The 16,913-nt window shown below is 42.1% G+C and overlaps 1 protein-coding gene across 1 annotated transcript in view; it reads left to right on the forward strand.

Annotated features, from left to right (window-relative positions):
* Positions 1 to 3,392: 3,392 nt before the first annotated feature.
* The window catches only part of DRD4 (dopamine receptor D4), a 37,058-nt gene continuing 23,537 nt past the window's right edge, over positions 3,393 to 16,913 (forward strand). The window contains exons 1-3 of the mRNA XM_069739106.1: positions 3,393 to 4,611; positions 6,837 to 6,949; positions 13,008 to 13,582. Of these exons, the coding sequence (XP_069595207.1) occupies positions 4,372 to 4,611; positions 6,837 to 6,949; positions 13,008 to 13,582 (928 nt within the window). The 5' untranslated portion in view covers positions 3,393 to 4,371. The remainder of the gene's footprint in view (positions 4,612 to 6,836; positions 6,950 to 13,007; positions 13,583 to 16,913) is intronic.

Below are 16,913 nucleotides of genomic sequence, written 5' to 3' on the forward strand. Positions count from 1 at the left end.
TGTATAAGTTGATCTTGAAAACTAATTAGAGGGTTGAAGGTCATCTTTTGTAACAAGCCACATCATTCAATATTTTATGGGCCTGAATTTGGATTATTGTGTTTATTTGGATTATTGAATTTTGAATTTTGTGTTTATTTGGATTATTTGGCCAAATGACAAGGTTTCCACCCTTGTCTGCAGGTTTTATTGTCTCCTGTATATCATGCTGCGGTATGTGCACACCTCCTTTTTTATATTAGTAGTCACGTATGTCGATCTAGCTGTTCCTGCGCACTCTGTCACTTTATATGGGGGCACCGACACACAGTATTTCTCCTAGCACGATTGGCAGATAGCCACGCCTCCGGCACACTATGCTACGGTATAAGCATACCGATTGTTGGTCAGAAGGTGCGCATGTCGATTCATGTCGATTCAGCTGCTCCTCTGACTTCCGGTCCTGCGCAGTAAGGTTCGTTTGCGTTCCACGCTGCGTTCCAACGCGGTCTGCATCGGACGTCACTTCTCATGAGGTTTGCAACATGTAACTGACATGCACCGAACAAACACTGACCAACAATGAGCGCTCTACACCTACCTATAAAATGAAGGCAGTTCAGTCTAAAACTATCGCCCTTTTTTTGAAGAAGCATCTGGCGAAACGGCGTCGTCAGGGTGATGGCACTTAAATCTTTGACCTCATTAGCTCCCAGGCACCTTATGTGAGTATCCACAAGTACTGTATGTTTCCACTGTAGTCCTCAGAGGGTGATCATGATAATCCGGCAATGTGGTATTAACAGGTTCCTCAACTTCGAAGTGGGGTTGCTCTTTTGCCAGGATGTAATTATGCAGAACAACACACGCTTTCACAACCTCATCAATTGTCTCTATTTTAAGATTGATTGGTATTTCCAAAATGCACCATTTAGCTGCCAGCAAACCAAAGGAACACTCCACCGTTTTTTGTGCCCTTGTCAGGCTGTAGTTGAAAATCCTTTTGGTGTGATACAAGTCCTGATTTGAGTATGGTTTTATGAGGCTGGCACACATTTGAAATGCCTCATTCCCAACAACAATAAACGGCATTGGCTGTCCTTCAGTGTTCGGAAGAGGTTGTGGCGGTGGAAAATTAAAATTATTAGCATACAAACGTTGACCCATGTCAGTGTTTTTGAAAGTCTGTGAGTCATTTCCTCGTCCAAATGAGGCAACGTCAGCAGCACCAAATCGACATTCAGCATCCGCAATTTCCATGAGAACAATGGAAAAGTATTTTTTATAATTGAAGTACTCGGATCCACTTCCAGCAGGTTTTAGAATCCAAATGTGTTTGCTGTCCACAGCCCCCACACAGTTTGGAAAATTACAAATTTCCTTGAATTTTTCTGCATTTTTCAGCCAGAGTTCAGTTGTGAGTTGGGGGAGGAATTCTGCATGCAGAACGTCACCCAATGCACAGCACGTGTCTCCAACAATCCCAGAATGGGTGGATAATCCAATCCGAAATTGAAAATGTAAGATCTTAAGGTAGGCAGGAATCTGTGGAAAATAAATTGGGGAAAAAAATCAGTACATGGCTTTTATAACAAGAATATTAATGACAGGTGTTTCTTTTTTTAAATTACGTACCTTATGGTCACCAATAGACGTTCCTCAGCAGGAATTGCTCTACGTAGTTGTGTGTCCTGCCTGGTGATGGATCCTCGCACACGATGCAGCAATTCTTCAAAGCTCTGTTCAGACATCCTCGTGTATTCAAAAAACGTTTGCGGGTTTTCACGAAGCTCGGTGTACAATGAGTGGTAGGCTCCACGGCTCTCTTGGACTTCAACAATGGGGTGTTGCCAATAGTGACAACGACGTCTTCTCCGTATTTCTCTTCTCATTTCTTCCTCACAAGCCCAGCAAAAGCCAATTTCAATGATAAATCCAGTTTCAGATTGAAGCTCTCCACAATAAGATCCATCTTGCAGCATGATACAGCATCAAAAGAAGAGGAATTAATCTGTGCAGGGTGTATATATAGAAATCCCATGAGCGACGCCCATTGGAAAAACTATACGCATGCACATAAGCAATGCAAAGGCATGCACAAACGCATAGAAACGCAGCGTTTTTTAGCCGTCATGCGTAAGATCATGCGGATAAAAAACGCTGTGTTAACATGCATTTGCATGCGCTTTGGCATGTGTTTGCGCATGCAGATGATATGCTGCGCACATAAACGCTAATGTGAACCTAGCCTTAGTGATTTACAATGTTGCATTGCAGCACTGGGGCCCTGGGTTGAAATCCCACCAAGGATAACATCTGCAAGGAGTTTGCATCTTCTCCCCGTGATTGTGTGGGTTTACGCCAGGTTCTCCGGCTTCCTCCCACACTCCAAAGGCATACTGATAGGGAATGTAGATTGTGAGCCCCAATGGAAACAGTTACGATAATGTATGTAAATGCTCCAGAATATGACGGTGCTACATAAGTAATCAAATAAATAATGTTCCCTATATAGCAGCGCACTGGCTTCTTCTGAACAATGACAGTTTGGACCAGTACATGGTCCTGCCGCTGGCTCGAACTTGGTGGTCTCCTGCAGCTTGTGGAGGTAGTTTTGCTGGTTGGATCCAGACACCTGGCCAACTTCTGAGCAGCACAAGTAGGCACTAAATCATAGTGCCTGCAAGCATCGCGTGCCACTTACCTAGCCAACCGGCCACTTTGAGACTGCATGGTGGTCGGTAAACATGGCAATGAACTGCATAGCATCAAATTAAAATTTCTTCCATTTTTATGAATGGGAAGAATTTTTAATAGGTGGTACATTAAAATTTGGCTTGTTTTTACAAGCACTTTGCAATTTCACCCATGTGCAAACTTGAGACAATCACCTCAAGTAAAAAAAAAAAATCCATATCTTTAAAATGCAACTTTGCAAAATCCACAAATCCCCCAGTGCATGCAATAGCAAATAGTGAATCATCCCCTTTCTCCCCTGCCCCCACCTCTCACTATAGCACCCCGTTCATACACTCTTGCGCCTCCACGTTTCATCAGTAATCCTTTCTGCATCATTATTAACCCCTCATGTCCCATGGAGAGTCCTTATCTAAGTAACTCTTGCTGTCCTTGGATGGTCCTAATTGACAAGATTAACCCCATATGGAAAAAAAAGAAATGAGTTTGTTTCCTTAGTAACAGACTAGTTTCTTATATTTATTTCTATTTCTATACATTGTAGCTTGGAGTCTTTCCATTCTGCATAAGTGTTTGCAGAAGGTGTTGAGAAGGTGTTAATGATGTGTGCATGATATATGCAGTATGTGTGAGGAGCCCAGGTGACTGAGCCCATAGACACACATCAGGCTTCCTCCCTGTGCTGTCACATTCACAGCTAAACTAAGCCGAGCTTTGTGTTGAGATGTGAGCAGTTCCCAGATCACTGTGCTGATTGGAGCAGCTCCTGGACAAACCCTCTCTACCTTAATCGGCTTTCTTCTCCTGGACGCGACCCACTTGCAAATTAATCACCTTGGGATCATTCAGTTCTTCAGAAGGAAAGAAAGAATTTCCCCACTGCCTATATCAAAATCAGGATGAAGACCATTAATGACAAGCACTCCCATCCTCGAATTACTCTTCATTATGCTTGACATGTGTCTCCTGCAAAGCCAACACTGGGCATCACTACATGGTCCCTTAAGTCAACCAGTAAGGGGTAGGACACCTTCAATTACCAATGCTCCATGTAAGCATTAGTATGTGTGGGTTTTTAGGAGCAGGACATCTTGGAAACAGACTAGAATGACCGGAACACCAAGAGTTCCCTACCAAACTCTGAATTCAAGGACAAGATACTTATGAGTTCAGACAAGAATGACGGGAAGACCAAACGTTCCCTACTAAACTCTGAATTCAAGGACAAGATACCTATGAGTTCAAACAAAAATGACTAGAAGACCAAGAGTTCCCTACCAAACTCTGAAGTCAAGGGCAAGATGCTTGTGAGTTCAGACAAGAATGACTAGAAGACCAAGAGTTCCCTACCAAACGCTGAAGTCAAGGGCAAGATGCTTGTGAGTTCAGACAAGAATGACTAGAAGACCAAGAGTTCCCTACCAAACTCTGAAGTCAAGGGCAAGATGCTTGTGAGTTCAGACAAGAATGACTAGAAGACCAAGAGTTCGCTACCAAACTCTGAATTCAAGGGCAAGATACTTATGAGTTCATCCATGAGAACATCTCCTACAAAAGTGAGATTACTTGACTTCCCCATGGGAAAAACTGCTCTGTCTAGAAAAGAAAGGAAGAAGAAGAAGAATGTCCAAGATCCTGCCTGGTGCACACTCTTCTGTATTGATGGGACAGTGAGTATAGCACTGCTGGGAAGCCATGCTCCAGAACATCTCCAACCAGACTTCTGAGCCCTCAGAAGACACTCATTATAACTTTCTAGCTTTGATCTGTGGGCTTCTATTGATTGTCTTTATAATCTGTGGAAATGTATTGGTGTGTCTTAGCGTCTGCACAGAGAAAGCATTGAAGACCACCACCAACTATTTCATAGTCAGCTTGGCTGTGGCTGATCTTCTCCTGGCTGTATTAGTGCTGCCACTGTATGTATACACAGAGGTAAGTCTGCTGCTTGGAGTATACAGCACTTATGTGACACTAGGTACTGGAGTAGATATGAGTTATATTACCGTTATAGAATAGATCTTGAGCGGATAGCAATTTGCAGATACCAGAAGTCAAGGGGGAGGAACTCTGTCGTGGCAGGGCTTGTACTGTATCTCTGTGGCACATTATCTTGGGGTACGCAGTTTAGAACTGTATTTCTTGAAACAAGATAGGCTTCTACAGCTACATGAAGGGTCAATATACTAAGGACTACAAGTTCCCACGATGAGTATTCGGTGCTTCTTTGATGCAGCATTTCTACACCAATTTGCTGACTTAGGTTTCTTGCATTTTTGCAGAGCAGTTTTTTACTTCTTTCTTTTTTTACTTTTTTCTATATCAATTTACCGCAAGAGAAATTGACATGTTGCGGATTTCAGAATTTCACCACAGATCAGCTTGCCCAGTCTAAAAAAAAAAATACTGTGACATATTCTATAAATCCAATTCACTTTGCTGGAGCTGTAAAATGGTACAGTTATTTGTACATGGAAAATACCCAGCATTAAAAGCGCACCAAATACTCACTGTGGGAACTTAGCTTTAGACTGCTGCCTGCATGTCTTTACAAAGCATTTCGGCAGAAATTGTGTCAATTTCATGCAGTTTTTGAAGCCAGAATTGGGGCTTGTGCACACGTCCGATTTTCTTGGATGAATGCTATCTGTGGTTTTCACATATAGTACTTGTAACTATGATATTCTATGGAGCTGAGCACACTTCCGATTTTTTACTCCGACCCAGTGGTCAGCAGAAAAGATTGGAGATATATCTGATTTTGATAGAAAACCAATAATGCAAGTCTATGGGGCCGTGCAAAAAATCAGACTGTACTCAGATGACATCAAAGTGCAGTTCGATTTTCATGGACTGACAGAATGGAGATGGCGCAGAGACATTTTCTCTTTTTTATTTCTCTTCACACGCAAGAAAAACTGATGAAACTCTGATCAGAATAATGAGATTGTTTTTGTCAGATGTGGAGAAAACGATCGTGTGACCCTAGACTAGGGGGTAACGGGAAGATAATGTGCGGAAGAGCCTACCCTGCTTACCTAGTGTTATTGTGAACACATCTTCACCACTCAAACATTGACTATCCCATTACAATGGTATAATAATAATAGATATATATTCGACGGTTCTTGACATTGATGTGTTGGAAGCAAGAAAGATGGCCAAGTGTAATAGTCCGTTTATATGGGACAATTTTGGTCCAATAACAAGCTCCTAGACAGGCTGAGGAAATATGGATGGGAATAGAACGATTGCTAATACAATTGTTCTGTCATATTATCATGTGTCGCCATTACCAATCGTAATACCAACACAAGCGATCCACTCATCCACGAATGAGCATGTTGGTGATCATGTCCATGCTTGCGTAAGCTGATAGTTGGGAATGAGAGTTCTTTCCTATGAGCTCGTTCACCGATGGTCAGCCAAATTGTGATTATTAGACAGCCCTTTTAAAGTTAAAGCAAAGCAGCAGATCTACTTTCTGGAAGTCAGAGGTTAGTACGGCACCAACCAAAAGTGGTGCAAGGAAGGACAACCAGCAAAAGGGTCATCGGCGCTCATCGCTCAGTGATGTCCATCAGGACTGAAGGTTAGCCCAACTAGTGCCACACAAAACGGTTAGTGTAGCACAGATTGCCGAAAAAGTTCATGTTGACTATGACGTAAAACTTGATACGTTCGGAGCCGTGTAGCTTGCAGACTGGTCAGAGCGACCATATTGTACCAAGTCCTCAGCCAAAAAGCCTCAGAACTGGACCGTGGAGCAATGAAATAAGGTGACCTGGTCCGAGGAATCAGGTGGAGGCATGTGCCTTGCCTACCTTGGAAGATGGCAGAAACAGTGAGATGTTCTAGGTCAGGGATAAACAAACGTTGACCCTACTACTGTTATAAAGCTACAGCTCCCACCATAGAATCATAGAATGGTAGAGTTGGAGGGACCTCCAGGGTCATCATGTCCAACCCCCTGCTCAATGCAGCATTCACTAAACCATCTCAGGCAGACGTCTGTCCAGCCTTTCTTGAAATCTTCCATTCCTAAAAACCACAGGGTTTCGGGACACAATGGGTCTGGTTGATAGAAATATCTTCTATATCATCGCCTGTCATCTACATTAATGGTTTCTTTTTTACTAATCCTTTTTATTCCATTGCAGTTCCTGGGAGGGGTGTGGACCCTTAGTCTTGTCCTATGTGACATCCTCATGACCATGGACGTCATGTTGTGCACTGCCTCCATCTTCAACCTCTGTGCAATCAGTGTGGACAGGTAGGTGATCCACAAATGGACATATTTTAATAAAGGTGACAACGCCCAACATCTTCCACATTGGTATTATTACTTTCCATTATAGGTAGTAGAGGAAACAGCTTTGAGAGTTGATTCGTCATCATCAAGCAATTTGGAACCAATAACAATATTATAGGAAATATTTACTTAATTAATAACTTTAATGAATTAGTATAAAAAGACTTGAGGTTCTGTCCTGCACGATGTCACCAGGTGGATTTTCCTTCCTATACCTTAGTGATGTCACCAGTTAAAGAGACACTAGTGGTAACTTGAGAAAAGACTTTTCTGCTCCTCTGACATCTTTACACAATCTCATACAGCTGAACAGTTTCAGAGTCTGTAGAGAACCATCCTGTTCACAGTAGGAATTAGGGAATCACACCCACAATAATACGAGTATTTTCCATATGGTCAAGATTTCTCTATGTATACACCATGTATCACTATCGCTGAGACATTGATTCCGGGGGCGATGTGTCACTTATTAGGCTGTGTGCTGTTGTCTCAATATAATGAGTGTTTTATCAGCAGGAGATTATCACTGCCTAACTAGTGTTTCCTAGTCCAACTCTACCCTCAGCATTGCTAAGCAACTTGCTGTCAATATACAATGTACACAGCTAAGTGGTGGTGTGGGCAGGATTAGCTTTCTCAGCTCTGCTAGATGCTACATCTAAAAATTCTTTGATTGTATCACAACTGTACCCAGTAAAGTAAGGGATACATTGCTGAATCGGGGGATTTGCCCTTACCTCATGGTGACAGATTGCCTTTAAGGGGGTTTCCAGAAAAGCAGCATTTTTATAATTCACAAGGGGAAGTCAGCCTGAAGAAAGAAAAAATGAAGACAGCTGGAATCCACTCCGTGCCATAGCACTGACACTCCTACAGTCTTTGCCGGCCTGGAAGCAATGACTTTCCAATTATCAGTCTCCTGACCCTGCAGCCAATCATTGGTCAGGTCACTGGTGGTCATGATATCGTCATTTCTGGTCTGCTGGAAACTGTCAGAGCAGCAGTGCTGAAGAGGGGAGTTGATTCCAGTGGTATTCATTAAATTTTTATTTCACTTACAGTGGTTTGCGAAAGTATTCACCCCTTTTTTGTGTTTTGCTACCTCACAACCTGGAATTTCACTGTTTTTTTTTTTTTTTTTTGAGAGTTTGCATCAGTTCATGTAAAGAACATGTCTACAACTGTGAACATTTGGTTTTCCTTTTATTGTGAAGCAAACAACAAATGGCACAAAATAACTGAAAACTTCAGTGTGCATAGCTATACCCTCCCCTAAAGTCAGTACTTTGTAGAGCCTCCTTTTGAGGCAATTACAGCTGCAAGTCACTTTGGCTAAGCCTCTATGAACTCTCCACATCTTGCCACTGCTCCAGCTCCTTCAAGGTAGACGGTTTCTTCTGCTGTACAGAAATCTTCAAGTCTGACCACAGATTCTCCATTGAATTAAGGTCTGGGCTTTGACTAGACCACTCCAAAACATTTAAACGTTTCCCCTTAAACCACTCAAGTGTTGCTTTAGCAGTATTCTTTGGGTCATTGTCTTGTTGGAAGATGAACCTCCGTCCCAGTTTCAAATCACTGACAGACTGAAATACGTTTTGCTCAAGAATATCTCTGTATTTCGCACCATACATCTTCCCTTACATATGGACTGTTTTCTGTGTCCCTGCTGCGGAAAAACATCCCCAGAGCATGATAATGCCACCACTATGTTTCACTATGAGGATGGTGTTCTTGGGGTGATGAGCTGTGTTGGTTTGACCTCAGACATAGCATTTACCTTGGTGGCCAAAAAGGTACATTTTGGTGTCATCTGACCAGAGCACTTTCTCCAGTGCTTCCTCCATAGATTTAGGGAGCCTCCCACATGTCTTTTGGCAAACTCAAAAAGAGAATTACAATTTTTGTGTGTAAGTAAAGGCTTTTTTCTGGCCACTCTTCCATAAAGGCCACTTCTATGGAGTGTACGGCTTATTGTGGCCATATGGGCAAATACTTCAGTCTTTGCTTGGAAACTCTGCAGCTCCTTCAGGGTTACCTTTGGTGTCTGTGTGCTGCCTCTCTGATTAATGCCCTTCTTGCCTGGGCTGACAGTTTTGGTGGGTGGCCCTCTCCTGGCAGGTTTGCTGTGGTACCATGTTCTTTCCATTTGATAAAAATGGATTTGATGGTGCTCTGGGGGATCATCAGAGATCGGGATATTATTTTATAACCCGACCCTGACTTGTACTTCTCAACAACTTTGACCCTGACTTGTTTGGCGATCTCCTTAGTCTTCCTGGTGTTTGGTTAGTGGTGACTCTTGCTTAATGGTGTTGCAGCCTCTGTGGCCCTTCAGAAAAGGTAAAGTGTATATACTGACCGACATGTGACGCTTAGTTTGCACACAGGGGGACATCCTGTGACCCAGCATGTGAGTTATGAAAGTAATTGATTGCACTAGAAATTTTTAGGGATTTCATTGCAAAAGGGGTGAATACATATGCACATGCCAATTTTTAGTTTTTTGATCACATACATTTAATTTATGCCTATATTTTTCTCACTTCACCAACTTAGGCTATTTAGTGCTTATTAGTGATGAGCGAATGTGCTCGGATCACGTCTTATCATGCTCGGGTATTATCCCGGTATCTTGGCATGCTCGTATATTATGTTCCCGTCCCCGTAGCTGCATGATTTGCGGTTGATAGACAGCCGGTACACATACGGGGATTGCATGTTTCTTAGGGACTTCCCACATGTGTTGAGGCTGAAGTCACAGGGACGCGAACATAATATACAAGCACGCGCAACGTAATCGGATAACACCCAAGCATGATAAGAAGATATCCAAGAACGTTCGCCCATCACTAGTGCTGATGCGTCACACACAAAAATATTTAAACACAGGCTGTAATGTAAGAATATAGGTAAAAAGCCAAAGGGTGTAAATACTTTTGCAAGCCACTGTATATAGCGCCATCGTAGTCTGCAGGGTTTTTCAAACATCATTGACACTGTCGCCTTTGGGACTCACAATATAAATTTCCTATCAGTATGTCTTTGGAGTGTGGGAGGAAACGAGAGAACCCAGAGGAAACCCACGCAAATATGGGGAGAACATACATGCTCCTTGCAGATGTTGCTCTTGGTGGGACCAGAACCCAGGATTCAAGTGCTACAAAGCCACAATGCAACCACTTAGCCACGAATGGGTCACATCCTCCTGAGAGATCTGGGGGTAGAAGATCACTACGTTTTGTAAATCGCGGATCTTCCATTTAGCCTGTGTGTTTGTATCCCATATTAAATGGATTTGGTTTCCTTTGGTGCTGAAGAGGTTAACGACCTTTTCTATGCTGGTCAGAAACTTGCAGCTCCATTTTCAGCTGCTTCTGATCTGGTCATTACCTCTCCTTGTAAAACCTGGCCAGACCCTCTCTGCCTTACCAGTGCAAGCTTTGCTTCTTAGCTCATTGGAGTCGCTGTGCTGAATAGTAGATCGTTGTTGCTGCTGGATATTGTTGCGTGCTTTTTTGGGGTGTATGCTTCCCTCAGTGTCCTATTCCCATTTGTTTGGTAGCTTCCTATCCTTCCCTATATACCTCTTTACCTTTGGTAAGTGTTTGTTTGTTTGCTTCGTTCTGTTATGCCTATTTGTCTGTGTGTCTTGTTTACCTTATAGTTCTGTCCCATGCCTCATGGGATGGGGGAGGGGACAGCTCAGGGGTTAATAGGAGCACAGCATTTTTGGGAAATCGGGCCTCTCTACCTACAAGAGTAACTCTGGGACAGAGATAGTTAGGGTCCCAGTTCCAGGGACAGTTTGAGGCCCCCCATCTTTTCCGAAGACCGTCGCAGAATGTCTTATCTTCTTTTTTTCAGGCTGACTTACGCCCGTGAAGTATAAAAATATACTGGAGAAACCCTTTAAAGTATTTTAGATGTCCTCTGCTGTTCAGTTATTACCACAATTTTCCTGACCAACTAATAAATCTGCCTCGTGATTTAGGACATGGAGAAGGGACAATCCTTGATGTAGTATTAGTTGCTTGATTGACTTTCATCCAGCATTTAAATGAAAATCCACAGCTCCCACGAAACTATTATTTCTTTTCTAAATGATTGTCAGTTCATTTCATGGGAGATTTGTACAAATCTTGTTCCAGTTGTAATGGAGATAAATTGAAGATAAAATATTAACGAGATAGAAGTGCAGAGAATTGAAACGTTCTATCATCAGCCAAGTTCTCGTTAGAGAACCCATTAGATCGTCACCTCATACTTAAGAATTCTTCTTGCACAACCCTTATTTCACATGCCATGTTCCTTGATTTCTGGTCCGTTTTGGTCATTCGATCTTCCCTGTGTCTTTAATCTCTTTTGGTCTTTTAGTAACTATGAAAAGGATTTATAAAAAGAGGAGAATCCAGGTGATGTACTTACAGTGCCTTCTTAAATAGAATGAGCACTGATATCTTTCTGAAAATTAGATTATGCTGTTAAGTTAACAGAAGATTTTCCTCCCGGTGTTGAAGAATCCAACAGTGACTCAGAGATATATCTGAAGGCAGAAAATTTAGGTAGAGGCGACTACGAGAAGTAATAAAAACGTATACAAGGGAACAGTCGTCCTGATTAGATGTTGGGACTCTTCACAACTTTTTGATTCTTCGTATAAAAGCTTAGTCAAACCAAACACAATTTTGCAAGATCCATACAACAGATGAGAAAGGAAGATTCATGGTAGCAGGTACAATCTTTTTCTAAAGGAAAGTTGGAATGTAATAACCAAAAATGAGGAGGCAAATGGAATACAACCGTGTTTCCCTGAGTATGAAAATATCTTGTTTAAGGCTCCCATACACATTATGCTTAAGTCAATCGAACCCATTAATATCACTGGGATCAACCAACAGTTTAATGTGTGTGGAGCCTCCAACTCTTCCCCAACAGAAGACATCGAGCAATATGACTTTGAACTCCCAACTCTTCTGTTCTTCAGGAGAAAGCGGCCACCGGAGATGTGTGGCTCCATTCTTCCCTGTGAAAGCACATGGATGCTCTCCCTAGCCGACCATTCATGCACTTGGTGTAGTCAGGAGAGGTAACTGGTGGGCAAATGAGCCTTCAGTCGTCAGCTATTGTATATGCGTGGTCAACTTTAAACTTCCCGGTGAAAGTCAGAGGTGACGAGCCAATCTTGTCTATAGACAGTTTCTGTAAAAAAAATAAATAAAGGTTTACCTTTTTTATCATGTTATGAGTCTACTTTACCAAACATATTTTAAAGGGGATTTCTGGGACTTTGTAAAAAAAAAAGTTAAAATGTCCCTAAGCACCAACAGGCAGGTAGTTGCTAACTACCTGTAGTTTGTTGTTGTTCGCCAGCACAGACCACTTCTACCAGCGATTCAGCTGCTTCTGCTGACATCATGTCAACAGAGTGAAAAAAATGAGAAAAAATTACACACTAAGCAAGAAACCAGCAAGTATGGGAATGGTAGATGTCCAATGGTGATACACAACAAGGGTAGCCCAATAGGGCTAGCCGGACGAAGGACTCTATCCAAAACGCGCATCGGGGTGTGTGTCTGTCTGTAGCGACATAACCACACAGGTAATCACTCTTTACTCTACCATTTAGCCTCATTAAGCATTTTGTGGCTTCCTTACCTGGGCGCTGCATTGCCACTACGGCATTCACCTACACAGCACTGTGGCTTTTTGGCACAAATTTGGGACATCTTATACTTGGCGGATTAGCCATGATTAATGCTGATGCTTCCTCCTCCAAACTGGGTGTTTTGACCTTTGCATTAGGTTGTTGTTCCGTCCTTCACCCTGGGCACACATGCTCGCTTTATAACATGCATCATAGTAAGTGTACAGCATATGATTTTGCTAATCTCCTTTAAGAACAATTTAATACACAGTAGCGATCAGCTGAGTAATGTAATGACGACAAGAAAACAATCACTTCTAAACATTCTCCTGATACATAATCCTGCGTGTGATATTTTTCTTCATTATGCAGGTTCATCGCTGTGTCTATCCCGCTGAATTACAACAGGCGGCAAGTGGATAATCGGCAGCTGTTCCTGATTTCAACTACTTGGATTTTTGCCTTTGCTGTGGCTTCTCCAGTCATTTTTGGACTTAATAATGTCAAAAATCGAGATCCCACCGAGTGCAAACTCGAAGACAACAATTATGTGGTTTATTCGTCTGTTTGTTCCTTTTTCATCCCGTGTCCTATAATGTTAGTTCTTTATTGCGCCATGTTTTATGGACTCCGGAAATGGGAAGAAAACAGAAAATCCAAGTTACGGAATCACATGTCTCCAAGACCTAAGCCACCAAGCCAAACTCTAATATTTGATAGGATAGATAGGATTGATCGAAGCCCTACTGACAGCAAGCTGGATGAACTCCATCTATATGACCAGACAGACTGTCCGTATTCCAAAGCTTATGTGGACAATGGCCATGGGATACAGGCGGTTGCTTATCCCCATCTCAAATATTCATCAAGCATGGAGCCAGAAAGGAAGCATAGCAAGATCAATGGGCGAGAGAGAAAAGCCATGAGGGTGCTCCCGGTTGTGGTTGGTAAGTTAAGATTTAATGCATTTTAACTGTTGAGCTGTCAAACTAGCTAGATTCATTGTAAAGTCACTTTTATCTATAGTATCTTTGGTTGGCTGTACGCACATCACATGAAAGTCTGTTGAGTCCCAGAATATGTATAGAGAAGATTTATTAGGGCTACGGCAACCGGCTTCACTCGGCCTAGCTTTCACTCAGATTTCATTTTTCGATAATCAGTCGCCCTTCAGAAAATGAAAGATGGATTTAATTGATTTCCATTGCATACTTGCCAACTTTCCGAAAAGTCCAGAAGGGGCAATATTCTCTAGGGCAATATTCTATTGGGCAATATTCTCTAGGCGCTTCTTGGGCAAAAGCCACCTGAAACCTTAAGGAAAGAAGCAATTTGGGACTTTTTTTGTGCCTCAAAGTCTAATCACATATTCATATTTCCCAACGTTAAAAAGTAACAAAGAGGAGCTCAGATATATCTAAAGTCAAGATGTAACCCCGATCTGCTGAAACAGCGGGACAGCTCCCAAAGTTTGGGACAGCCCTAGTGGATCCAGAATGGATGGGAGCTATGTATGTCTGTAGGGAAATGGTGACCATTGGGAATCAAGGAGAAGGGGAACACTCATGGTCACTTATAAGAGGCTATGGCTAGGGGTAAAAAGAATTTACATGCCACAAAGCATCGATCTCCTGGAAGAAAGCCAGGAAAAGTTGGCAATGGGACGTCAGGGAACTATGCATATCTGTATGGAGATGGTGTCCACTGGTAGATAAGGAAAGTCTGATTTGATTCCCACCTAGCATGTGCTATTTTTTTATGGCAGGAAAACCTTAGGCACCGGTTCTGGGTCTGTTATATACCATGGGTCCATGTAAGGATAGATTTACACTTGTGCCATATGTAAGGTGCCCAGAGCGGTAGTCATGGATGGGGGGGTGCATACCCATGCCCTGGTATGCCATAGATAAGCAGAGTCCCTGTCCATCAATGTTGTGCTGTGTAGAATGCAGTGTAATCACTTTTTGACCAGAGGTCTCTGCTGCATCCAAGTCCTCTGGTCCGGGATCAGCCGCACACATCAGGGGACACCTAGTTCGTTATAGCAAGTTCAACTTTACTGGACAAATCAGATACATAATTTCGATCACTGCACCCTCCAGATCCAGTTTCATCTACACAGTACATTTCAAACCTCTGCTTACGTTCAGCTTGGACTATCCCTACGCGTGATCCTCCTGTCATCCCCAGAGATTTCCCATCCGGCTTCACAGCACTCCCAAAATCCATTACATTTCCCTCACACTTTTCACCATCCGCCTTCCTCGGTATAGAAGGATATAAGGCAAACTTCTCAGTGCCTAGTTCAGGCCATAGGCCCCGGACATTAAAGGAATTTCCTCCGGTAATTTGGTACAACCTCATGCTGCCAGAACGATATGTATGATACGCCTCCAGCCCACTGCATCTTGAGCCTGGACTTCACACTAAAACTGTCTCTATCTCCTCTAATCATGAAATGTGCCCCTCCATACTGGGCTGGTCCCAAACAAATTAACTGTATTCTAACCTGTACACTTCTTCCTACTATTAATATGCCCACCACTGCATATTTCCCTCTCTTAATCTAATGTCTTAGCCCTATACTAAATCTTATGTCCTAAATCTAAGTCTATACTTTCCCTAGACACTATGCATTAGTAACATTGCACATTGGTTGCATTTGATTACAGGAACCGTATACATTAGTGCTCATAATAGTCTATGCATTTTCACATACTAAATTACTCCATAGAAGTACAGCAAAAATCACATTTCACAACACACATTTTTGAAACGTTGTCTTTCAGTCCGTCTCCCGCTTACACAGGCAGTACTTGGTCAAAAAGAGCTATGACTTTCATAGTGACTAAGGTTTCCCTACCATTTAGAAAATAGCACATGGTAGGTGGGAACCTTGCTAAAGATTTGACAAATTTAGGAACATTTGGGAAAACTTCTGATTTTTCTTTTTCTGACTTATTTGACCTAGAGATCTGAAATATATTACTTTTTTGTTTTGAGGTCAAATTAGGAATCTAATAAATTCTACCTATATAAAGACATATAAATATATGTGCAATGATTAATAAAATGAATGCACGATCTAGTTGAGTGTCTTAGGATGGAAATCCCTGCTGCGTAGACTGGTTCTAAGACTCTCCATCACAACAAGGTCTTTGTCTAAAGGGATTGTCCTCTGTATTACGGTCGCTGATCACATGATGCTCATATTTGACCCTAAAGTGAACTTCTAGGCCGGGTTTATCCTACTGCCATATTTCAGTGTCGACAGAGACAAACAAGCTGAGAAGCCGGTGGTTATAATTACTCTTTAATAATAATGTTGTCAGGCATTTTCTTACTTCGGCTAAGCCTCGTGGACATGGCCGAAATACTTCTCTGCATGTGGAGCTATAGTACAGCACCCGCGGGCTTCTTTGGGGTTACTCTACACGTTGATGCTTCCAATATCATATGAGAAAGGAATTTTTTCCATCCATATATCCAGGACAGGTTGTGAGTTTGAACAACACCATTCATGTTACCTTTACATTTCCTAAAAAAACGGGAAAAAAATCCAAGTGCCTTGAAATGATGTCAACAACCCCTCAATTCTGCCATCGCTTTTTGGGTTTCCTTTTTACTGCATTAATTGTGCTGTTAAAATTACCCGGCACTATGATTCGTCAGGCAAGTACAATTACGCTTTTTTTTCTTGAATTATTTTACTGGATGAAAAACATTCAGGATTTTGTAAATAAAAAGAATAGTTTTGTGTTGCAATTTTTGGGACCCATAACTTTTTTATTTTTGCATGAATGGAGTTATGTAAGGTTTTTTTTTGCGTGACAAGCTGTAGTTTATCTTGATACAATTTTGGGGTACATATCATGGTTTTTATGGCTTTTTATTGCATTTGCAGGGGACCAAAAATTAGTATTTCTGGCATTTCAACTTTTTGGGGTTCACCGTTTTGGGATGACTTAAAAGTTTCTATGTTTTGGAGTCTGTTACCATTTTAAAAACATGGAGTGAAATAGAACAATTAGGGGGGAAAGTTGCAAAATTGTACTAATTTGAAATAGGGTAGGACTTCAATGTCTGACCGGTTGGGTTCCGACACCCAGCACCCCCCCCCCCCCACCTATCAGCATATCACAGTTGCTCCGTCATCTGATAGTAACCTGCACATCTGCCTCCTATTGATTTGAATTAATTTTAATGTTACCAGCAGCACTGTTTTAGCTAAAAGACTGCTGTGTATGGTTGTGAGATGCCCCTCAGTATGCCAGGATC

This window comes from Ranitomeya imitator, chromosome 9, assembly GCF_032444005.1.
Source record: "Ranitomeya imitator isolate aRanImi1 chromosome 9, aRanImi1.pri, whole genome shotgun sequence".
In the NCBI taxonomy this organism is placed as follows: domain Eukaryota; kingdom Metazoa; phylum Chordata; class Amphibia; order Anura; family Dendrobatidae; genus Ranitomeya; species Ranitomeya imitator.